At 26.3% G+C, this 27430-nt stretch overlaps 1 protein-coding gene across 1 annotated transcript; it reads left to right on the top strand.

Moving 5' to 3' along the window:
- The first annotated feature begins 327 nt into the window (after positions 1-327).
- On the top strand, positions 328-26703 carry LOC112803251 (uncharacterized). The gene is made up of 2 exons (XM_025846761.2): positions 328-1552; positions 26558-26703. Exons 1-2 carry the CDS (start codon positions 328-330, stop codon positions 26701-26703), a joined length of 1371 nt encoding a protein of 456 aa, XP_025702546.2.
- The last annotated feature ends 727 nt before the right edge of the window (positions 26704-27430 follow it).

Here is a 27430-nt window from a genome sequence, read left to right as displayed (position 1 = left end):
TTTTCTAGAAAATCAAGTCCATTCACATCAGGAGGATTTCGCAATTGGAAAAAAGTGAATAATGGAAAGGATTGTGCATTTTTATCTCATGTGGGTAAATCTCTTAATTCTCCTCATAATATTGCTGTAAAGTCTTGTAAAGATTTGCTTAATCAATTATGTCACATTGACAAAGTATTGGCTAAGCAAAGCTCACAACAAGTTTTAAGCAATAGATTGCGTCTTAAAGCCTCTATTGATACTGTCAAATGGTTAACGTTTCAAGCTTGTGCTTTTAGGGGACATGACGAGAGTCATGAGTCTCAGAATCGAGGAAATTTTCTTGAAATGTTAAAATTATTAGCTTCTTACAATAAAGAAGTGGATGCAGTTGTTTTGGATAATGCTCCTCAAAATGCAATATACACATCACCTTCTATTCAAAAGGAAATTCTACATGTTTTTGCTAGAAAGGTGCAAAATGAAATTCGCAATGAGATTGGTAATGCAAAGTTTTGTTTGATTGTTGATGAAGTTAGAGATGAATCTAGAAGAGAACAAATGGCACTTGTTGTTAGATTTGTTGATAAGCATGGATTTGTCAAAGAAAGGCTAATAGATGTTGTTCATGTCAAAGATACTACTTCTGCTACTCTAAAACAAGAGATTTGTTCTGCATTATCTCATCACAATCTCAACATTCAAAATGTTCGAGGTCAAGGGTATGACGGAGCTAGTAATATGCGTGGAGAGTGGAAAGGGTTACAAGCTTTAATTATTCAAGAATGTCCTTATGCATATTATGTTCATTGCTTTGCTCATCAATTACAGCTAGCTCTTGTTGCTGCGGCTAAAGAAGTTGTTGATGTTCATGCTTTTTTCCAAAGTTTGAGTAATATTATCAATGTTGTGTGCTCTTCTTGCAAACGCAATGATGAATTACGATCTGCTTATGCAACTGAAATTTCCCATTTAGTTGCAACTAATCAAATTGAAACAGGAAGAGGTGCAAATCAAATTGGCACATTAAAAAGATCAGGAGATACCAGGTGGAGCTCTCACTTCAACTCAATTTGTAGCCTTTTACGTATGTTTGGAGCAACAACTTCAGTTCTAGAAGATTTGGCTACTAATGGATCTACATATTCTCAACGTGGTGATGCTACTTATGCTCTTAAATCTTTATTATCATTTGATTTTGTTTTCATTTTGCATATGATGAAAGAAATCATGGGAATCACTGATAAACTTTGTCAAGCATTGCAACAAAAATCTCAAGACATTTTGAATGCTATGCATCTGGTTTCTAGTACAAAGTCATTAATTCAACAGTTAAGAGATAGTAGTTGGGGAGCACTTTTGGAGAAAGTTAGTTCTTTCTGCAATGATCATGCTATTCAGATACCTGATATGGGTGCTTCTTTTAGTGACATAATTCGGTCTCGTCGTAAAAAGGATGTTGTCACTGTTGAACACCACTATCGTGTTGACATTTTTACTAGCGTGATAGATTTTCAATTGAAAGAGCTAAATAGTAGATTTAGTGAGCAAGCAACCGAGCTCCTCATACTGAGTACATCTCTAGATCCTAAAGATGCTTTCAAGTTATTCAGTGTTTGCAACATATGCAATCTTGTAAAGAATTTCTATTCTTTAGATTTTTCTAAGCAAGAAAAGATTCAATTGGATTATGAGTTACAACATTATGAACTTGATGTGGTTAAAGCTCCAGATTTTCAGAATTTGTCTACTCTTGCTGAATTGTGTCAAAAATTGACAGAGACAGGAAAATCAAATATATATCCTTTAATTAATAGATTAATTTGTCTTGTTTTGACTCTTCCTGTGACAACAGCAACAACTGAACGGGCCTTTTCAGCTATGAAGATTATTAAAACAAGGCTTCGAAACAAGATGGAAGATGAATTTTTAGCAGATTGTATGATTGTATATATTGAAAAGGAAATTGCTTCAAAATTCACTTCAGAGATGATAATTGATGATTTTAGTTCCATGAAGCATCGTCGAGCAAGTTTAAAAATATCAAAATCTTAAAGTATGTAGTTGAACATTGACTTTTATATAATATAATTACTTTTTTGATATATATGCTACAAATCATATTTTGTTAATTTTTTGTTATATTTTATATTTAATTGGCCCCCTCTTATGAAATTTCTGCTTCCGCCACTGGGGATAAGGATAAATAATCCTCAGTAGTTTTGTGGCTTCCATTTTCATCGAGATCAAACAAATTTTAGAGCTTGAATATATTACTGTTGATAATTATCGATTTGATTTCAACCGTTAAAGTATTTTACTAAAGGATTCCCTCATATTAATTTGTAGGTCCGAATCTCCATGTTTACTGTTGTAGAATGATTTCGGTTACATTATTATTAAACATGTTCAGAGGCAAAATTATATATAGCATTTTATTTTTCTTTTCTTTTATGATCAATGATAAATCACTGTTTAAATGTATAAATTTGAGTGATAAAATAGTAAAGCAAGCACTATATCAAGAAGTGATTCTGAAAAGAGACAAAAAGAAACAGTTAAAAGATAAAAAATCTCATTACCTTTATTATTATTATTATTATCCATATATATATATGAATATTAGATATTTTTATTCTAATAAATATATTTTAACAATTTATATGCATCAGATTATTTTAAAAGTATTTAATTAACATGATAAAATAAACACTAAATTTAAATAATTATATATTTTAATTTTTATAATATTATTTAATATATAATTTTAATTATATTTTTTCAAACTGAAAACATAAAAATTGATGAGACCTAATTTGTCATTACAATAATAGAAGAAATTTTTAAGTGAAAGTAATTTAGTCAGGACATAGCAATTTAGTTGGTTGAAGAATTGGAAACTAAGAGTTTATCCAGTCTTTCTTAGACTCTATCATGATTAGTATGACAGTCAATCTCTATATGTTTAATCCTTTCGTGAAAAGACTGGATTCGCAGTGATATGAAAAACAAATTGATTGTCACAGTACATAACAATAGGACGAGAGAAACGGATATTTTAAAATCTTTTAATAAGTAAAAGAGTCACACTCCCCCACAAATGACCAGAACCATGACTTTGTATTCAACTTCAATAGAGAAACGAGTGTTGTCTCTTACTTTGCCAAGAAATAAATGACTTTCCAAAAAAACAAAAATCATAAGGCAGTGAACGTGAGATTGTTGGAGGTAGAAACTAACACTCCCTTAGCCAAAACACCTTTAAAATATTGAAGTACATGCAGAGCGGTTTAAAATATCAAAGTACATGCAGAGCGGTTGAAAATATTTTGTTGTGACACAATTTAGAAACTAACTCAGCCTGACAACTGCAAAGCATATATCCGCCTATGTATTGGTGAGGTAAATTAAATGTACAATTAGCCATCTATAAGGAGTAACATCATCAAGAGAATTTCCTGGAGATTTAGATAGATAATATAAGTTGTATAATCTATTAGCATGGAGGCTAATTTTGCACTCATCAACCCAAACTCATTAAGCAAGTCAAATGTATATTTACGTTAATACATGGCAATGTCCGATTGATTGGCAATTTTCAAACCGAGAAAAATTTTTAATTTGCCAAGATACTTAATTTTAAATTTGTTATCCAAGAGCTATTTAATCCTTATCATTTCTCTTTAATCATCCCTGCTAAAACAAGGTCGTCCATATAAACAAGGATATATGTGAAGTCTTAATCAGATAGTTTAGTGAATAAACAACTGTCTAATTTTGATTGAGCACATCCATCATCAACGAGAACACAACACAACTTCTGATACCACTGTCTACTAGCATATTTCAAGCCATATAACGATTTTTTCAACGTACAAATTGAACCAATTGGCACTGTTAATCCTAATGGAGGTTTCATATACACTTCTTCTGATAAATCTCCATGAAAAAAAAGCAAAATTGACGTCCACCCGGTGGACATACTATCCTTTAATAGCAGCAATAGCAAAAAATATTCTTAAAGTAGTGAGTTTGATAACTGGTCTAAAGACATTAAAATAGTCCAAATCTGTTATTTGAGTGAATCCTCTAACAACGAGCCTTGTCTTGTGGCGTTTCTATTTCATCGTTGGATTTGAACTTGATCTTGAAAACCCATTGTAACTAATTGCCTTCTTTCCAAAAGTAAGATAATTTTCATGTATTATTCTCTTCAAGGACCTTCAATTAAGCAGTTATTGCCTTGCGTCGGCAATCATAGAGGATGGCTTTTTCATAACTTCTTAGTTTTGTGGTGGAGGATATAGCAGTTGAAAAAAATTTTTATATCTTATTGACAGGGTGTTGTAAGATACATAGTTAGAAATTGGATACTTCACTTTAAAAAAAGTTAAAAATTGTTGAGCTAAAACATTGATTTGTATGCAATGGTACTCTTGCAAATAGGATGGTTGTGTTTCTTTGCCTGTCTGATCTTCTAAGTTCATTAACCTCAGATGTGCTATTTGAATTACTTAATGCAACAGAATTCAAATTATTTGTTTCAAAAATGGAAGGTTGGCCAAGAGAAAAATCATGAGATGTAAGTTCAAGTGAGTGAAAATTAGGAGAAGAATGATGTATGAGAATTAGATGTTGGTGTATGAGGCTCAGAAACGAGAATTTCTTATTATAATGCAAGTCCTTTAATCTTATCAATAAATTATTTTTGAAATTAGAAAGAGTGTCTAAATTACGCAATTTATTTGATATTTCACTATTGCAAAAAGGATTAGAATGAAAATTCATTTCAAGTGGAGAAGAATTAGAATTTTAAGAATACGAATTTTTAATACCTAAGAATTGATCATTTGAAGACAAAATCTCTTTGAAAGGAAAATAGAATTCATAGAAAATAACATTTTAAAAAATAACAACTTCTTTGATTTTAATACCAAACAAAATATAGCCTTTTTTTCTTGGTTTATATCTAAGAAAGATACACTTTTGTGCTCTATGATCCAATTTCTTTTGATGAACATATAAAGTAAAAATAAAGGCTAAACAAAAAAAAATATTTAGATAAATTAACTCTGGAATGTTATCATTAAGAATCTGATATGGGTTGATTTGAATACAATTTGGGATACTCTATTAATTATGTAAATAGCATGAGCCACTTAGAAGATTAGAAGCAAATATGAGAGTTCTAGCCATATTTAGAATTTTTTGATGTTTTCTTTCAACAATTTCATTTTGCTATGGTGTTTTCACACAACTTCTTTGATCTAATTTTTTTTTTTATAGAAAGAAGTCATCAAAAATTTCTGCCCATTATTAGTTCTAATAGTTTTTACCATGATTTTTTTTTGTGTAGATCATTTTAACAACATTCTCTAAAAGAGAACGAATTTTAGATTTATTTTTCATAAAGAAAATTTAAGTAAATCTACCCTTATTTTCAACAATGGTTAAAAAATATCTATATCCACAAGTAAATGTAAATAGTGTGCGAGTAGACTTCCAAATATTAACATGAATCAAATCAAAAGGAAATTCAGATTTACTCAAAGTATTAGAAAAAGGTAACATCTTCTTTTTTGTAAAATAACATGGATCACATGGTATATCATTGTTTGAACATGAGATGAATAGATGCATTTTTTTTAATTGTTGTAATCTACTAAAAGAAATATGGCTTAATAATCATATAAGACTGCAACCTATATTGCCTTGTTACGTCTAATCCATAGCTACAATTACTCATGTAAGTACAAGTCGGTATGAGTCTAAATTCGTCTAGTTCTTCTTATATTTTTTCTGTTTTGTATAGTGAGAGGTGATAGATAACTCACCTTGCTTTGTAATGAACAAATTCTCCCCAAGCTCAACAATTTGAAATAGATCACCCTCGTAAATTTGATGTTTGAGATCCTTCTCTAGTTCGTACACGCTGTAAAAATTTTTGGGCTCGATGATCTATGTAGCTGTGATAGCAAAAACATATTGCAACAGTCTCAAGCATCATAGAAATTATCTGTTGGAGCTGATTTGAGCAACATGCTATGGATGAAAATAATTTTATTCTTTAATTTTAGACAGATCCACACAGATCTAGACTAGGTATAGTAATTTAATATAGTTAGTAGAGTGGTTGTAAGAATGATTCCACGGGTCTCCCTTGAATAAAGGTAATAACAATTTAAAAAAATTTAAAAAAGGTTGGTGTTAAATCTAAAAGTAGCTTAAAATATTTGAAACAGAGTTATCATCATGCAAAATTCTAAAAATCTGTTGCAATGAAACTGAGTATCTAGATTCATTACCTCTTCTATTTTATTCATTGTCATTGATGAATAAATCGGTCAAATCTATCTTTTACGAACTACTCTTACTATAAGTTTTATATATGGTAAAAGATTTACATTTTGTCACAAATTTTATGCTCATCGCATCATAATAAAATTCTGTTTAAACCTACAGAGTTGGATGATAAAATAATATAGCAAGCACAATATGAGAAAGAAATTAAAAAAAAAAAGAAAAAATAATTGAAGAATAAAAATTTTTACATTTATTATTATTATTATCCATATATATATATATATATAAATATTAAATATCTTTACCGTATAAAATATACTCTAACAATTTATATATACTTAATTAACATACATATTAAATTTAAATAATTAACAAAATAAAATACATACTAAATTTAAAATAATTACATATTCTAACTCTTATAATATTATTTAATATATAAATATAAATTTAATTACAATTAACATCATTCTATATATTAATGAATAATAATTTAAATGACATAATTTTTTTATACTCAATTAAAAGATTATGGGTTCAAATCTTCTATTTTTGGTTAAAAAGAAAACATCATTCCATATCCTTATTATATGCTAGTTTCTTGCAAGAATTGTGTTCCTTTTTCTTACAAAAAGGACGACTTTTTCTTGTTGACTTTAATTAATTAAAATATTAAATGTTTTCAATACATTCAAAAATAAATCCACAAAAGACAAATTTTTATGTGGTAATCAATTAGTTGGATATCGTGGATGATTTTTATGAACTCTATAGTATTTCTGATGATTGTAAATAAGTGTAACTCTATAACCGAATTTATATTCTTTTGTGAAATTAAATGCTTGTGATATCGTATCTAAGTTGTTGTCTCTAATTGTCAATGTCATTAAAATAAATAAATTTCTCCTAACTTTTAAGAATCATTATTTCTTTTCGCCTTTAATTAATTAGAGTATTAAATGTTTTTAATGCATGAAAAATATATCCCCAAAGACAAATTTTTATGTGGTAATCAATTAGTTGGATATATGGATGATTCTTATAAACTCTATTATCTCTAATTTTAAATAAGTGTAACTTTATAACAGAATTTATATTCTTTTTTCAAATTAAATGCTTGTGATGTGATATCTAAGTTGTTGTCTCTAATTGTCAATGTCATTAAAATAAATAAATTACTCACAACTTTTAAGAATCAATGAATCATTATTTCTTTTTGCCTTTAATTAATTAAATAAAGTATTCATCAATATTTTTAATACATTCAAAAATAAACCTATAAAGACAAATTTTAAAGATCAATAATTAATTTATTGCAGATTAAAATTTTATTTAAAAATTTATCATTAATTAATAAATTACTACATACACAACATAAAATTTAAATTTTTAATATTTATTTAAGTAACTAACTATTAAATCAATCAAAATTAATTAGTTTAATAGTACTATTTTATCCGATTAGTGATATGAAGTTGATTAAATAATTGGACATCGGCCTCTTAAAGTAGTCATCGACTTTATTAACCCAAAAGCCGAGGCCAGTTTTTTTCTTTTTAACTTCTTTATTGTGTAAACCAAAAAAAAAAAAAACTTCTTTATTTTTCATGTTTTTAAATGATTTCATTTCTTTGGTTATCTGTTGTTTCTTTCGTAACTAATTAACCTAAATTTTTATGAATTAACCCACTTGACGTTCATGTTTTTATGCCAACGACGACGTTAGTGTCCAGGCAATATACCATGTTAACAACTAAATAAATTAAGATAAAAGCACATGTATAGTTAATTTTGTGTGAAATTAATAATTGAGAATTGTTAAATAATTTAACAAATTTAATTAAATTGACTATTAACTATCAACTATCAAAATAAACTCTTAATTATCTTCACATATGGTCTCATCCTCAAACACAGTCTCTGCACTAACCATGAATAATATGGAAAGACAATGATGTTATTCAAAATTTTAAGAGTAAATATCTAATTTAGTTATTGTTTATTTTTGAAAGATAATACGATTTTTGAGTAAAAAGAGACAATTTAATTCCTTTTTTTTTTGTTAACTAGCTATTTTATTGTGATGACATGACCGATAAGTATTATACAAGAAAGGAGTTAAGAATGGTTAAAGATCTATTTTTTTTAAAAAATAAACTTGATCAAAATCAACTTGGTCAGAAACGTTTTCAAAAATATAACGAGCGATAATTTTATTAGAATAATTTAGAGAGATTTAGTTATATCAAGAGTAGAATTATTTATTTGATTGTCTTGATCAGCAGAGTGATGAATATTAAAGAGAGACTAAGTAAATTATAAAAAAAAGTATGCAAAAACAATAACTTAAATGAACATGGTGAATAATAGTTTAAAATTGAAAAGTCAATTATAATTAAAATTCAAAAAAAAATATATTTATCACTTGTTTTTTTATAAAAAAAAATATGGAATATATTTATTACTTGTTTTTTTATTGTAAATTTAATTGGCATGTATAATTTGCATAGTTGTCCAATTTTTATAGGCTATAATCTATTCCAGACACATTGAAGTAATATTTTAAGAAATGGACAAGAGTTTCTATTTAAAAAAAAGTGTAAAAAGTGATTGATAACGTTTTTTACGATTATTTATAATGTTTAATAAGTAAAAAAAATGAAAAAATATTCTAAAAAAAGTATATATGAAAGAAACTATTAATAAATCTTTTTTTAATTATAAAAAATAAAGTTATATAGATCCTTTTTATTATTGATGATAATATTAAAAATGATAATAAATTTTTATTTTTTTTATTTTATTTATTTAAATTTTATTATTTTTCACAAATTACTCCACTTTATTATATTGAGTTCTTTTATTTAAAAAAAAAATTGTCCCTCTTCATTCCTGCCATCACAATGAAAAAGGGCCGAATCCCTTTTTACTAAGGAATTTTTTGGTTGTTTTATAGCCGTTTGGGTTATGTTATGTTCTTAGTTTCCTTTCTTTCATCTTCGAATATTATTTATTTTTAAATTATTTTTGTTATTTTGTTGTGGAATCTAAGATCTGTACTTTTTTATCATCACTGGAAATTACAAATATTTGATAAAAAAATAATAAATTTATTTATTTTTTCAGTTTCTATAATTTTATCCAATTTTTAATTAAATTTTTATATTTTTTAATTAAATATTTATATCATATCAAATTTTATAATTAAACTTTTTATTGTGACAAAAATGTTAAAATTAACAGAATACTTTGTTAAATAAAATATAATAATTAGTCAAATATTAAGAATATTTATTTTGTAAAAAGAGATTTCAGAATGAAAAGACATATTCAATAAAAATATAAACACCAACATAATAATTAAATCAAAATAATAATAATAAATTAAACCAGAACTACAGCTTAAGCTCCAGTGTCTGTTGACAGTGTCTAATTTATAGACGCATTCCTTCTGCGTTTGCCTTTAAACATGAAAAACGCAAGTGGGGAAATTATATTTAACACTAAATAAAATAATAATAGAGCTTTTATCAAAGAAAATGATACGAAAGTGAGTGATCTCCGTGCGACAATTTCTTCGTGTTTGTTTAAGTTGTGTGTTTTTGGCTTTTCCTTCTTTAATTTGTAGCATTATTCTTGCTCCACTATAATTTCATTTTTTTAATCCTTAGATTATATAATATTAGCGAAGTCTTTCAAAGGAAACTACTGCAAGTATGCACTGACTTGTGATGTTTACGACCTCTCACATCAATCTTGTGCTGTATGAGTTATTTTTCTAATACTCAAAAATATCTAATCTCCAAAATCTTTATATATTTGACATAGACATATTTGGATTTTATATTTTCTATCATAGGTAGGATATATATAGATGCTGTTAAATTAGAGTTTAGGTACATCTATGTCCATAAAAATTTGAAAATAATGGGAGGGTGGTAACATATTTTCAAATTAAATTTGAATATATGAAAAATTATATATCCGCAGTTGTAATTTTTTTTAGAAGAGTTTGTCGTATTTCACTTGGTATTTTTCTCTTTTTTTTTTCTTATGATAGCTATCTTCTCCATTTTAATATTTTTTTGAAAAATAAAAGACTTGATTATGTGTTTATAAAATAAATTAAGTAATCCACATTGTATTATTCTATAGCAAATAAATGTGCAATTAACCAATTTGCACGCATCAGTGTGAACTGATAAAAACAAATTAAATTTTAAGAAAATAGAAATATGATCATATATAATGTATATATAAAAAGTCAACTACTAAATTAATTATCTTATAAAAAATATGTTAGAATATAAAATATACATTAAAAAGTAATTAAACAACACATATTTATATATAAATATATAATAACTAATTTGGTGAGTATTTTTTTATATAATATTTTTTATAAAAAAAATAAAAATTTTAATTAGTGAATATTAATCAATTTTTTTTTGTAAAATTATTTTTAAGTCTTATTTTTTTAAAATTTAAAATTTATGTTTTAAAAGTTAGAAGTTAGGGTTAATGATTTAAAATTAGAATTTAAAATAAAAAAACAAAAAAAAAACAAAAAAAAAACAAAAAATGATCGATATTAGTAAAAATGATTAACTCTAATTTAACTCTAAACAAAAATTGCATGTAACACATGCATTTGAATGATTACACGATAACTCTCATTTCCAAAAAGAAAAGTATAGGTAGACAATGAAAATATTAAATAATATGAATAATAGATATATTGGATGTTTATTTATTTCACTAGGTTTTACGAATAATTATTTATTTTAATATTAAGATTTAGATAGTTAATTTAGAGATATAATATATTTTTATTTGATTGGTGGTTGTTTATGTTGTTCAAAATGGTCATTGTTTACCTAACACTCTCTTTTCCAAAAATATCAATAAATTAAAGTCCCAAATTTCACAAATATTTAAAGTAACACATAAAGAAAATGATTTAAAAAAACTTATTCTAGTATTCTAAGGAAAAGTTACCTTAACACACGATACTATACGCTAAGAAATGCAAACCGTTAGTTCATGGCAAGATATTGACCCTTTGTATTGGATTTGCTAACTAGTGGCTAAAAAACTTACTACACATATATATAAATTAAGTGGCTAGAGAATGCATGCCACGTACACATCAATTGCTGAATGAGGACACTACATAAAGTCCAAAACAAAGAAGCACGCGTTTGAAAAACTGGGCAATGCAAGCGTCATAAGACAATGTAACTTCATTTTTGGTTAAAATCAATTAAAAGCTTGGTAGAAACTTGCTCCCAAATCGTCTTTCTCAGAACCAGCCAATGAAAATAGCATATTTGATTCATATCACATCATGTGTGTTTCGCGTCAGTGAAATAAAATAATATATGGCTCCGCAGATTCTGCACCCCAAAAAATTAAACCAATGACTACATGTGTGTAATTGAATGGCTACAACAATATGTATATGTGTGAACGAAGCAGTAGTTATTTTGGCTTATTGTTGATACATATGATTTGGTTAAGTGGACATTGACGTACGGTCAATACGTACAAGCTAAGTAATTCCTGCATGGCCTTTGATTTCTTTAACTTCGAAGGGTAAGTACTAAGTAGTAACATACAATCCTTTTCCACATATCAACCTAACTCCTCAATTTTTTGTTTTGGGGTTAATAGTTAAATAGTAATAATAGAGAGTCAATAATCTAAGAAGATCTTTTTTATATATTATTTATAAGAACTCTGTTAGAAAACAAGAGGGGTTCAACCAACTCCCTACTAATTTTTTAATGGGTTGGACCTCTAAGTTTATCTTAATAAAAATAAGTTAATATATATAGATATTTCTTCTGTTAAGTATTAAAATATTTCTTTTTCATACTAGATGGATGTTCCTTTATATATTTTTCAAATTTTTTTGTATTGCAAATATAAATATCTCTATTTTTTTAAAATTTCATAGTTTTTTTAATTCTATAAATATAAGATATAACTGGATATTTCTTTTGTTAAGTATTAAGATAATTTTTTTCATATTAAATGAATATTTTTTTATATTTATTTAATTGTTCAAGAACAACTCGTGCTCCACCACTCCTTCTTTAAACAATTTTTGAAGGAGATGATGCAGAGGATCAATGCATGAGTGAATCCGTTCCCTCTACCTGTCAAGATAGACACAGGCGGTAGTCTCATTACTAATGCCACTGACAGGTGATCGGTTTAGTTCTAAATCATCTACGCCTCTGGTCCTTTTATACGCTACGATCTTTGATTCAAAAAAGCCCAAAAAAAGTGTGATTTCATTGTTTTCATCAATGTCCGTTGTTGTGACTGGAAGAATGGATTCTGAATCAGATACCCTATCTTCCTTTCCCTTATTCTGAGTGAGGACATATCCTAATGTAATGGTAATGAACTAGGGAACCATTAAAGGAGAAGGGTGGTCGTAGATAAGGTGAGGAAGGTTACTGGCCCAATATGAAGGAAAACGTATAAGATTCTATGAGTACTTGTTGCTGTATGAGATCTCTAAGGCATGCATACCAAATGTAGAGAAAGTTAGAGGAAAGCTAGAACTCTGATTTTTCACGGTGAGGATGCCACGAGTTGGATTTTTCCGACTATGGAAATTGACCGCACCAACGCTAATGATGACAGAGAGGGTATATGTGTGTGATTGTTGGAGGTTGGTAGGTTAATGTGAGAGAAAAGAGAAAGATTTTTATAGATTTTAATTAGATTTATTTAATCAATTTTAAATTTAAAAAATTTAAAATTAATTATTAATAATTATAATTAATTGAGTTGTTCACTTTTTGACTGATTAAACACTTGGTTCTCTATACTTTTTCTATTTATAATTATATATTTATTATAGAGTGAATATTTTTTAGTTATTCAAATACTAACTAATAAAGATTATAAAATATGATAAGTAATAATTATAAATATAAATAAAGTAATTTTAAACGATTTTAAATTATTTTTTATTATTTTTTAAGTATTTTTTACAATTAAAATAGCTCCTTAATTAAGGACGATCACATATCTATTAATTTAATTAACTTGAATTCTTTAAGTTTTGTTTGAGCAAGTGTGTTGAGAATTTAAATCTTACTTTGTATGTACAGTAAAGAAATCATTTATACAAAGATACTTAAAATATATTTTTTAAAATATTTTTATTAGCAATTAAAATTTAATATATAGAATCGATTAAATCATATTATTTTTATTAAAATTAGATCAGACAAATCGATTTGATAAAAAAAATTAATAAACTAAATTTTGAATTGATCTAAATTAATATTTTTTTATAAAAATAACTACAATACCCTTATTATAAAAAATAACTTAAAATACTTTTATTATATATATATTTTGAAAACTCTAAATCCTAACCCTTCTCTTCTCTCTATGTTTTTATAGGATTAGAATTTAGAATTTTCAAAATTAATATATATATATATATATATAATAGAAATATTTTAGTCATTTTTTATAATAACAGTATTGTAGTCATTTTTTCTACAAAAAAATATATTAATTTAGATCAGTTTAAAATTTGGTTTATTGATTTTTCGGTCAAACTAATTTGTCTGGTCTAATTTTGATAAAAATAACACAGTTTGATTGATTATATAGATTGAATTTTAATTATTAAAAATTGTCTTTAAAAAAAGACATGTTGAGCATCTTTATCTAAGTGACTCTTATACAATAATTTATTGGCCAACAACAAACTCTTAAATGGAGTTTAGATCCATAGAAAATTAGTTTCTAGTTTGCCCAAACAAGAAATACCATGAAAAATTAAAAAATATATCTATTAATTTTATTAAAGATATAACTATTTATATATAATAAATGGGAGTACTAATTTATTCTGTTAATTATCTTCCTAAGGCTTAAGAGAGTAAAAATTTAAATATATATGTTATTTTTTAAAAAAAATAAAATATTTTTTATTTAAAAATTAGGAAGATAATTAAAAAATGAGTTAGGATTTGCAATTATTTATCTTTATATATATTTTTTATCATTATTTTAAACTTTTGAGGTAATTAATTTTATGATATGATATTAAAATTTTTATAATTAAATAATTTAATGTTCAATTTTCATTAATTTAAAAAAAATTAATATAAGACAAATAAATAAAAAAAATTTATATTAATATTTTTTTATTTTTTAAAATACAAAATATATATCTAGATATTAATATACAGTAACCTTTAACCCTAATGTTAACCCTAAATCTCAGCCAGAGTGTCCCAATCCACTTTTTCCTTAGTGCTATGGTCCTTCTCCCCGCTTCTTCTCCTCTCTCATTCTTCTTCAATTCCTCCAAATGGCTCTTGATATTTCTGATTTAAGCTAGAATACAAATTTAGAGCTTATACCAAGTTACCAACAGACAAACTTTAGGTGTATGGGTCCATTCTTTCTCCTTCTTTGTGGACATGATGATGAAGAGCCAGGTAGTTTAACTTTTTAATTACTAGCTATTTCTATAAAATATGTGATTTTTAGTTGTGATCTCAGTCATTAGTTTTTTTCTTCTATTTTTTTTACTCCCACGTATATATTTCTGTCATCCATTTATTCACTTGAATAATAACGTAGTAGAAAATTAATTGTTTACAGAGCACGTCGTCACACACTTTAATTTGCTATGAACTCATCATTCGATGTATCCCTAAATAACATTCGCCATTCAACTTGACTTAGGAATTGCTTGTTTGAGGGGTCAATAATAATTATTAATGTGGATATCCCTCCAATAATAATAGAGACCTCAGAACATTACCAACTGGATCATATCGTATCATGCATATCACAATCTCGGATATAAGGAAAAAGATAGAAATACATAGCCCACATAATTTATTTATTATTGGAAAGTGGAAGAAAAGGTGATAATGATGTATATATATATATATATATATATATATATATATATATATATATATATATATATATAAATACAATTTTATTAGATAGACAATAGAAATTATAAATAACGTGAACAATATAAATTATATTTTCAGTTTATAGAAAATGAAAAAAAAATCATCACAAATTACCTTTTAAAAAATCTTATTTTTATTTTTTATATTTTAATTATTCACCTTCTAACACTTTTATTGTTGTATACTTCTTCTCCAAACTCTCATTACACCGTCGGTCCTTTTTTAACCGGTCAGTCTTAATATTGTCGAATTTTTTCTTCATCAAACCATCAGTTTTAAATAAAAATAACCATCCACATATCTAGTAAAATGAATATTTAGCAAATTTTATTGTATCTACTTAAATTCATTCCAAATTAATGAACATCTACTTTAGAATAAAAATGATCATTCACATATCTAGTAAAATTAACATCCACACCGAAAAAAAAAGAGAAAGAGAAAACCACGGCGGCAGAAAAAAGACGACAACGAAACAGTGCGAGACAGCCGCAGTGACGCATGAGGAACATGCGCGATGGCGCATCACTCGTGCGGCAGCAGCACTGCAATAACTCCCGGCGCGACACCTTATTAGCAACGCCGCCAGAAAAGAGTAGTACGAAGAAAACAACAAAACAACAACTACAACAACGACACTCTTATACACATGAATGGGAGAGACGGGTGTAGCACAAAAAATTGATGAAAATGGATAAGTATGGCTGCGCTGTGTCTACACGAATTACGAGAAAGAGAGACAACGGGCAGAATAAGAAAAATGGCGACGTCTGAACAGCTGTCTCCAACGACAATGTCGAATTGTGGTGGTAGATCGAAAATAAAAGATGTATGATAAATAATAGATATAGAACAATAAAATAATCGTATAAATGACAATAAAATTACGTATATCTTTATTTTTAAAATTTCAAAAATTAATATATTAGTTAATTAAAAATCTAAATTAATTAATCTTCCTTTTTTTAACCGTTATTCATATTATTTACGTAATGCATTGTTATCTATACTTTCTCATATAAAATAATAATGTTTCATTCGGACAATATTATTAAAAGGACCACTAGGTGCAGATTCTTCACATGCACAAAGTCGCTCATCACCCTATGCTGATATTTACTTCCACCATCGTTCCAACCTCAAAACGCTTTCAAAGATTCCACATCCTAAAACAAGTTGCAAATTTATTAAAGTAATTATTTCTTGCATCATATAAATTAAATGCATCCCTAGTTTAGTTTCTTCTTTAAGAAAAAACGAGAAGAAGCTAGTGGACAAAGAATCAGAGTAATCTAGAAACCAAGGTCGTTTTATTTTATTGAGTATTGTTAAATGATAAATAAAATTTATTTTTTTTCTTAATATTTAGCCTATAAAAATAATTTTATACGTAATATCTAAAAAATATAATGTTGACTAAATTCTAAATTTTAAATTATAAATTTTAAATTCTAATGGTATAAAAATAAAATATTGACCTAAAATATTAATTAATATTAATAAAAAATATTGATCCTAATATTTTTGAAAAAGAACATATTATTAACTTATATTAATAAAAAAAATATTAGGCTCACAATTCTCAAAAAATATATACTTGTTATATACTCAACAATTAAAAAAAAAAATCCTGCAAGAGTTACTTTGTGGTAGTCCATGGCCAATAGAAAAATAAAAAAAAAGTGTATACATATATAGGAATGGAACTATATTTTAAGTGAAGCATATTAACTAATATATAGAGATGTTGATTCTTGATAGAGAACCCACCACTCGTTAAGATAGCCAGTCTTCAATACGACGGAAAAGTGTTGGATATATATGGACATGTTTTCCTGATAGAACGACTAGAGATATAATCCAACAAACTTTGTTCTATATGTAGTTCATGCATAATTAATCTATTCAGAAGAATAATTTGACCTGCGTCATCGACTTTATTTGTAATGTAATCACAATTTCCCAATAATAGTTTTACTTTTCCTAACATCTCAGACATCAATTAAAAAAAAAAAAAAGCTATTATACTAGCATGAATCATTCAATTTCAATACAACAAATTGCACTATAAATCCACCTAACTCAAATGAACATGAACATCTTATTAAAATTGAATAATGAGCCTACTCAATTCTAAAACATAACTTTAAAAGTTAATATTGTTTTGTACTTTTAAAGACTATTATAATTAGTTGAGTAATGTTAGAGAGACAATAATTTAAAATAATTTTATATATATAACATTTAAAATTATATATTTATTATATATAATATTATATATTTATTTTAAAAATAATTAATAAATATAAAATCAAAGAATTTTAGACTGATTTAGATTAGTTTTGACTCTCACTCAAACATTTCCGTAACTAGTTTTGATTAATGTGTAACTTGTAAATGTTATACGGCAATCAAATTGATGAGAACGCTATTTTATGTCTGTATATGGGGAGTAAGTAGGTCTCTCCCGCTAGTTTACTCTCTCTTGTCAAATTCTAATAATTTGAGAATAATTAATTTTGGATTATCGAGAACCAAAACTAAGATATAATTAATGTTTCGTTCAATTTACTATAAAGTATTTGTTATAGTGCTTAAAAATGTAGAAACATTAAATAAATTTTAAATATTTAAAATTTATTATAAAAATTATGAATAATAGATACTATAGAATTAGCTTTATTATATATAGAATGTGTGATATATTAAGTTGTATGTCATCAATAATTATGAATATAATGTGCTTTTTATGAAATTATTTTTTTTAATTTAAATTGATAAAAAAGACACATGAATGATTATATTTTTAATATATTTTTTTTGTAAATATTTTTTTTAATTTGCGTAATTTTTTATTTTTTGCATGAGCTGTTTTTTTTATTGGTCTTATATATGTTGAAATTATTTCTTTTATTAGAGTCAACAAGAATCAAATTCTAATCATAGAAGTTCAAATACTATATCATGAAATTAGAGATGTTCAAAATTCATTCCGTCTCAAAATCTGGCCCAGATCCGAAGCATATATTGCCGAGTTCGGACTTGCCATTTTTATTCGGTGTTATTTTTTAGTCTGATTCTGATTATGCTTCGGGTCATCCGACCCAATCTAAAGTTGTGCTTTATAATACAAGAAAGACATTACATGGCGGCAGCTTTTTTTTTTTTATAAATATTTTTTCTCTATATTACGATAAAAATATATATTTTAGAGTAAATTAGTAATGTTATATTATACTTTTATACTTCAATTAATATTTTTTATATTATACGATATAATTTTTATTTTAAAAAAATTTATTTTATAAATATGATATAATATTTATTAAATTTAATTTATAAAAATAAAATTTTATTATTTTAATATATAAAATTTACAAATTTATATATACTAATTTTATATCAAATCGATTCGTTTTATTTTTAGAGAGTTTCTTTAGAATGAGTCAAATAAATTTAGTGACCTTTTAAAATTGGATCCGGATTTACTTAAACTCAGTGCGACCCATAAATACTCCTACATAAAATTATTTTTTTCATATCTTTAATAGTGCTGAATTATGTTATAATAAAAACCATTATATGATTAAAAAAGTGTTTTCTATATATGGAATTAATATGTTTATTCATAAACAGATTTGTTAGTATATTAAATTTTTATAGATAAACATAATAATTTATTCCTTATTATTATACATTTATACCTTTGTCTTTCTTCAGGTTTACCCTAAATCCCAACCATGTTTTTTTCCGCGACGTCTGTTGATAAGTGTTTTTTTTTTTAAATCATATTATGTATATTTCTCTTTTTTTTTTTTGGAATCTATATTGTCTATTTTTCTTAAGTCTCACAAAACGGACCTATTGGGCCTTTATAAAAAACTGATCCATTTAGTACATGCACTATGAAGAGATTGGGAATGACTGAGCATTTACTCTAGTGCTAGTAAACTCACTTCTTATTGAAAATTATTGAGTTATATATACACTAAAATTTAGTCATTAATTAATTAAATTAAAATTAAGTACCAATATAAAATAAATATTAAAAATAAATTAAACTACATATATATTTATATATAATTACATTAATGACTAATTTTAATAGTTAATTTTTATATACAAATAGTATTTTTTATTGAATATTAAAATAAAATTATTTATTTTAAAAATTAAGCAGTAGATAAAGATATAAAAATAGTTACATATTTTACATTTCAGGCCCTTTTTTTTTCTTTTCACTTGTTATGTTGATGATTCGTTTATCAATAAATACAAAATTTTAAATTAAATTTAATTGGTCAAGTGATTACATTACTCATTATTTCAATTAGGCAAGTGTTAGGAATTTTAATTATATTTTGAACATGCAGTAATTTATTGACCAATAATGACAAATCTTTAAATGAAACTCTTATCTACGACAAATTAATTATTAGTCTGTCGAGTTAAATACCATAAAAAAATCATAAAATTTTTAATATAAAATTGTTTATTCAAAACACTAAAACTTAGATTTGTAAGTTGAGGAACATATGTATATCTAACAAATTAAAAATGTTTACATAATATATATTTGTTGAAACAACAATAATAATTTAATTCTTAATCATCATAATCAAAGCCGCATACAGATAGATGAGAAGCATGTGGGTAACCTGATGGATAATAACATACAAGAACATAATGTGAGTCCAATTCAACAAGAAAATTAAACACCGAAAAAGATTATATATTTATCTAGCTTCCTTAATTAACACGGGTTTTATTCTAATCTTAGGCATGTACGTACTATACGTAGATCAATATTAATATTTCATATGTTTATTATATATATAACATGGTCATATCTAGGACTGGAAGTGAGTTAAGCCAGCTCATGAGTCAATTCGAATTCGACTCGTTAATAGTTCAATAAGCTAAATTCGTGAGTTGGTAAATCAAGTTTGAGTCTGGAATTGAGCTTAAAAATTAAATGAACCAAATTTAAGTTTGAATAAGTTCAACTTATTAGTTCGTAAACTGGTTCAATTATTTATATATATATATATATATATATATATTAATATATATATTTTATATGCATTTAATTTATATTTTTAATATATTATATACATACATATAAAATAGTAATATATATTAATGATATTAATTATTTAAAATTTTATATTTATCTCTTATATATAATTTTAATGTAGAACATAAATAAAAAATTTATAATTTATTGATAGATAAATAATATATAAAATTGATTTTTTAAATATTTTAAAAATATATAAGTTATAATTTATTGATATAAAATTATATATTATGTTCTTATTATTTGAACCAACTCGTGAGCTCGAACTAGTTCGTAAGTTTTCGGTGAGTCGAGTCGTAAGCCAAACTCAATTTTTGTGAGTCGAGCTTGAGTTTGGTCTAACTCGACTCACTTCCGGCCTAGTCATATTCCTGTGAAGAAAATCAGCGCTAGAACAAAAGGAGAAACGAAAGAAAGAGAAGATGAACGAAGCAAATTCTAGAGAATAACAAATTAAAAGGATTATTGGCGATAACAACAAACAGAAGAATAATTAATTGGTGGTAATGGTGACGAAAGCTTACTTTGCATACACATATGGAACACTCTTCTCTTTTTCATGGATATGTATGGATATGACTTTGCGTTATGCGTATTATATTATATAAAATATTGAATTATTACCTAAGTGATTCCTGATTCTGGCCTGGTAGAAGAGAGTGCGTGTGCGACAAAATCATATGGCGCATCTGAAACCAAAACCCTAATTAATATTTAATTTGTTCTTCTTAGACCAATTGGAGGCCATGCATTAAGTGCTAGTGTTTTGACAGAAAGAATATAATGAGAATAATAGCATTATTCGAGAAAATTAAATATATACACATATATGAAATAAAATAGTTGCAAATTAAACTACGAAAATTATTAATAAGTTTTGTACCAGCAGATGAGTTTAAATTAAACTGGCTCGTATGTATACTTCAAGACTTGTTAATAACCGTATAATTTGAAAGCTGAATGATGAGGTATTAAAAAACTTCATTCAAATAAAAGTTCAATTTATCTTATACGAAGTAACTAACTTAGATAAGTAGGAGAGTATTATTTGATTTTCAATAATCAAGAGACCAGAGAGACTCTAAATATACTAAACTACATGATCACACTAGTTACTATACGTGTCTGGAGTATATTTAAGGTATGTTTCAAACGTAATTATAACTACTTACTTTTAACTTTTAAAATTTGTGTAATACGACTTCTAATGATATGAAAATATCTTGATATAACTGTTTAAAAAATAAGTATTAAATTTGATCCAACAAATATGCAAAGCCTTTTTCTGAATTGTTACCTTTCATATAAGTGTATAATATTGCCCTTCCAATTACGGAAGGACCTTCAGGCAGCCAAGTTGCTTCTTGAGTGGAAACTAGTATATATCCGCCAATATAATATTGCAAGTTCTCTTACTTGACTATTTATTTCACAAAAAAATATATACTGATTTCTTCTCTCCTTTCCCCCCTCCTCCCTTTCTTTTTTAGTTTTTATACTACATGTACTTGGAATAAACGCTAGCTACTTCTAGCATAAAAAATAAAAAATATAATAATAAAATCTAGCAAATCAAGAATTTTCGAGGCATAGAATATACCCATATCTAATGTCCCTTTATGAACAAAGATATCAAATGTCTCGGCATGAAATATCAAAGAGCCGTACTGTTCCAAAAGAAGAGGGAAAAAGCAGCAATTAATGTGAGAATAAAAAAATTTTATTTGATGCATGACGCTGGAGTAGCATATTTGACAAAAAAAAAATAAAAATAAAAATTCAGGTGCAGTCGACTTCACGTGAAGTTGATAGTTAAGAGTCGTTAAATAAAAATTTAATCAAATCAATCAAATCATTTAACGGTTCTCAGGTATCAACTTCACGTGAAATAGAATGTACCTGAATTTCCACTAACAAAAACATAGTAAGGTTATGAGTTTTGCTGAGAAGAGACTAAAAGTATACTTATTTTTTATTATAGAAAATAACAATTTTATATTATTCTATTTTTTAAATTTTAAAATTAAAAATAAAAAAAATTAACTTAAATTAATTTATATTATAATTGATTTGTTAAAATTTTTTCTAAGATTATTCCTTCATAATTCTACTTCAACATAATATACATGTCGAAGTATATAGTATCACATTATTCTTTTATTATATATATGGCTATTTGGTTATATTATAGTATAATTTAGAGTACCTTTCCATAGAATATATATAAATCAGTATCCGATCGATTGCTTATATATTATTGATTGTTGAATATGCATTACGTGTACATATTGTAAACACGGTTCTTGTTTAACTGTTTAAACTGTAAGAAAAATTTTAACTAGAGAAAAATTTTAACTGTTCTTAAAATGCTAGTATTCTAATAATTTTAATAGTTAATTTTAGTTAATATATTTCGATAACAAAACAAAATTAATTAAAAATGGTTAGAATTTATCTTATTTAATATTTATTAATTATTATAATAATTAATAAATATTAAATAAAATAAATTTTAACTATTTTTTATTTTTTTTAATATTATTATTTTTATAATTGAGATAAAAAATATTAAAATACTACCAGTGTTTTAAAAACATTTAAAATTCTTCTTAAACTTTAATTATTTAATAGAAATAAAATCAGTAACTTATAGAGTATTTGACCCAAATTAAATGATAATATTTATGATTAGTATTATTTTTTGTAATATTGAGTGCATGGAGAAATATAAGAATGATAATGGATAAAATAGTATAGGATTTAGATTTCACTCTAGTTCTATTTGTAAATTTAAATTCTCTCTAAAATTCAATTTCATATTATTTGTAATTTGACAATTTTTAAACTCTAACTCTATCCACACTCAAACATTTCACACCGATCCAAGCTGATATGCAAATAATCAAATTTTTTCCATCAATCACAATATTTAATTAATTATTTTTTAGTTCATAAACATACTAATAAAATAGAAAATATAAAATTAAGTCTATATTAAAATTAAAAGCAATACAATTACAGTAAACTCCATGCTGAAATTACAAAAAGAATATGTGAATTTGATCTTTATCAATTACATGATATATGTATAATAATTAATCATATAATATCAAGAATAAAGGTAGGGTTAAGTTTAAATATCTACCCAACTCTACTTTTAACGCAATTCATTTAAGGGAATAGATTTTTCAATTTTTTTTAATCGAAGAAGTAAAATGTGATTTTTAATTTTTTAATAATATTTTTATATTTTTTATTTCACTTATAAAATTAATAATAAAAGATTATAATTTATCTTTTTAAATAAAAAAATAAAAAAATTTATTCTTTTTTACTATCAACCCAACCTATTGTAAATCAAATAGATAATCCTATTTAAATAAATTTAGGTAAATTGAATACTCACGAATAGAACTAATATACAGCTTTAGAAAAACAGATCATTAAATGATGGAAAAATATATAGAACCAACTTTAAATTAGTTAAGATTGGAACAACTTAATTAATTATAAATATAGTAATTAGTTTTATTTATTTATGATTTAAAATATTGGTTATTAAATGTTTCACCACATTCAAATTAGGAAAAGATACGTTTAGTATCATTACAACGTGAATCACGAAAACCGATCCAATTAGTTTCCGTTTCTTCATCTTCCTTGTCTCTCCAAATACTTAAAACATGATAAATTAAAAAACAGATTCAGAACCATCTAATTTATAAAAAAAAACATTCTAATACTTAACATAAACACCATCTACATAAAGATTTTAGATTAACTCAAAGGTATTTGCTGAGTTTTGGTCGGACCCATCTTAGTTCCCTAGTATTATTGTTAAATGATTAAGACATTTATTTGATGGTGCAAATAAAATCAAAATAAATATATTAGCACGTGGACGCAAGTTGGAACAGTAGCGCTGATAAGTACTAGTAACACTAATGTAACAAAAGGCGATAAAAACGGTTATGTTTATGATTTATGATATAGGATAGTTAGTTAGTTTTAGTTACTTGCCATATCAGATTCTGTTAGGCTATTCTAACACTTTCGGCATACTATATAAGCAGCTGGTAGCTCTCCATTGTACTGTAACTCTGATCTGCAATATGTATTCATTCAACAATCCAGATCAATAAATTCCAAATTAATTATTCTTTCGTACTTCTTTTAATTTCTCTATCTGCTACTCTGTATTATGTTCATGATAGAATCTTTACAAACATGATAGTACAGCGGAAACAACTACTTGTGTTTTCTAGGAGCATGCATGATGTCTAGATGCAATGTGGTCCATGTTCTGCGATGCATGCGCTCAGAAATCATTCTGTTAGCATGCATGTTCGAATTCTTTCTTTTGATTTAGAATAAATATAGATTGTTTTGAAATTCTTTAAATTTTTTAACTCTAGGACGATCTATGTTAAATTATTGAGAAGATATCTTATAGCGAAATCGTATATCTTTGTCCTTTACTCACATGAGTATGGTCGAAAAAATACACATTAATAATTATATTTTTAATATGCTTTCTCAAAAAAAATTTTTAGTTTTTTTTTATAGATTTTTTTTTAATTTTGTTTTATGGTAACTTTTTTTAAAATAACAAAGATCGAATTCTAAATCTTTCAGTCACAGAAATTCTGAATTATGTATATCATGATATCACTTATTTTAAAAGTTTAAACTGATAAAAGAAAACACATAAATAAATAATTATATCTTTAACAGTTATATTTCTATCAGTTATTATTTTGATTCGTTACTCCTAGTTCTAGTAGAAATTTTTTTTATTTTTTAATTAAAATTTATTAAATTTTTATTTTAGGCTAAATAATAACTCTGATTGGACAAGAATTACATAATAATTTTAGTATATTGAAAATCAAAACTTTGAAAGATTATTTATACTTGGCTATTGATTTCTTTTAAATCACTACAAGAAAAATATTGAGTACCGTCGGACGTTAGCGGCGAGTTTTCTGTCGGATTTGGCAATAAATTCATCATCCTAAAATATTATTGTTGGGAACAACATTTTCGACGGTAACGTCTACGGTAATATTTGGAGGAAAAAAAATTTTTGACACACCACTACCGTCGGATTTATGGGTGAACGATCTGACGATAACAATGTTTAGTCAAACGCTGTGTTTTGGACATACAGAAAATGTTAACGTCAGACAGAAAATACGGATGAATCCGACAGTAATAATCTCCTAAATGAAAGCCCGAATGTCGTCTGCTCCATTCCAATTTTGACACTCTCTCTTCATCTCCACCCTTTCTCTCTCACTACCGCCACCACCTCAGTTTTTTGCCCCTCCTATCGCCGTCGCCGTCATCCCTTTACGGATACCCCTCTCTCTCTCTCTCTCTCTCTCTCTCTCTCTCTCTCTCTCTCTCTCTCTCTCTCTCTCTCTCTCTCTCTCCGGCATAGCAACTTCGGCGACCACCACAGCAACATTCATGTGTTCCCTTATTTCTTGCTCTGTTATTCATTATAGGTTTTTGAACAACTCTTTTTCAATTCCTTCAATTGTAGTTTAATGTAGTTTAGGTATGAATAGAATTTCAATATTAATTACAAATCAGTTTCAAAATTAGTTTAGTTTAGTTTTCTACTTTTAATAGATTTAGGTTGATTAAGTTAGGTTATATTCAATACATTAGGTTTGGAATAGTTGAAGTATTTGGAATTATCTAATTGTATTAATTACTGTGTTGATGATTGTTTTGCTGAAAAATTATTGTTGAGATTATTAGATAATTTTTTAATTTTAGTTTAATTTAGTTTAGGTTTGTGTAGAATTTGAATTATAATTTAAAATCAATTTCAAATTTAGTTCAATTTAGTTTTTTAAAATTAGTGTATTTAGGTTGATTAAGTTTTGTTTCATTCAATACATTAGATTTTAAATGCTTGAAGTGTTTGGAATTGTCTAATTGTGTTAATTGTTGCGTTGATGACTATTTTGTTGAGAAATTATTGCTGAGATTGTTAGATTATTTTTTAATTTTGGTTTAATTTAGTTTAGATTTGAGTAGAATTAGAATTTTATTTTTGAATCCATTTTAAAGTTAGTTCAGTTTAGTTTTCTAATCTTAGTGTATTTAGGTTGATTAAGTTATGTTTGACTTAAGTGTATTAATTACTGCATTGATGATTGTTTTGCTGAGAAGTTGTTGTTGAGATTGTTTGATAATTTGATATATGTAGACATGATAACAAGAAGAGGTGTTGCGGATCAGGTTGCTAGTCGTGGTCGTCGTAGCAGTGGTCGGGGTAGAGGGAGGGTTTTGTCCGGTATCCCTGGGACTTCTAGATCATCTCCCTCTACTCTGACCACTCCGATCATGCCATAGGTTATGGGTTTAGCAGTCCAACCGTTCATCATGGTCCCTAACCCCAACTATATATCTCCGTCCACGGTGAGGACGTCGCCTCCTACCGCTCAACAGCCTGCATCCATGGCGACTCAGCCTCCAGCGACGGATGTCATTGCAGCCTCGGAGTCCATCCATGGAAGTGAGGCAGCAGTTGATGCCCTCCACCACCTCCCATCATACGGTTGCACATTTGGCCTGATGGCGGCACGTGGTACACATTCAATGCTCACGTATTTTCTAATAATTATCGCTTAAAGTGCCTGAATTGTTTCTAGTTTAGTTTATTTAGGTTAGAATGTTGTTTATTATCTTCTAGTTTTAATTATTATGGTTTCTATTATTGTTGAAAGTTTCTGAAAATTGATTCCTGTTTAGTGGATTTAGGTTGATTTGGAATGCTGGTTAATGATTTCTAGTTTTACTAATTATGATTTCTGTTATTGTTGAAAGTTTCTAAAAATTAATTCCTGTTTAGTATATTTAGGTTGGTTTAGAATGCTGGTTAATGATTTCTAGTTTTACTTATTATGATTCTTGTTATTGTTAAAAGTTCTTGAAAATTGATTCATGTTTATCAAATTTAGATTGATTTGGGTGGATTCAGGTTGATTCTTGTTTGTAGATCATTGTTAGATTTTTGCGGAACTCCAACGCGTGTACTCAGAAGATTACCAATGTCATCAAGTTGATGTACGACCAACCC

The sequence above is a fragment of the Arachis hypogaea genome, chromosome 5, assembly GCF_003086295.3.
Source record: "Arachis hypogaea cultivar Tifrunner chromosome 5, arahy.Tifrunner.gnm2.J5K5, whole genome shotgun sequence".
NCBI lineage: Eukaryota > Viridiplantae > Streptophyta > Magnoliopsida > Fabales > Fabaceae > Arachis > Arachis hypogaea.
The sequence above is the reverse complement of the archived record's forward strand: the minus strand, read 5'-3'. Positions and strand labels throughout refer to the sequence as shown.

Excerpts from the sequence above, each read along its gene's own strand:
- LOC112803251 (XM_025846761.2), top strand. The coding sequence starts at position 328 with ATGTTAAAATTATTAGCTTCTTACAATAAAGAAGTGGATGCAGTTGTT. Across the intron at positions 1,553-26,557 it reads AACCGAGCTCCTCATACTGA|ACATGATAACAAGAAGAGGT; the intron begins GTACATCTCTAG and ends TGATATATGTAG.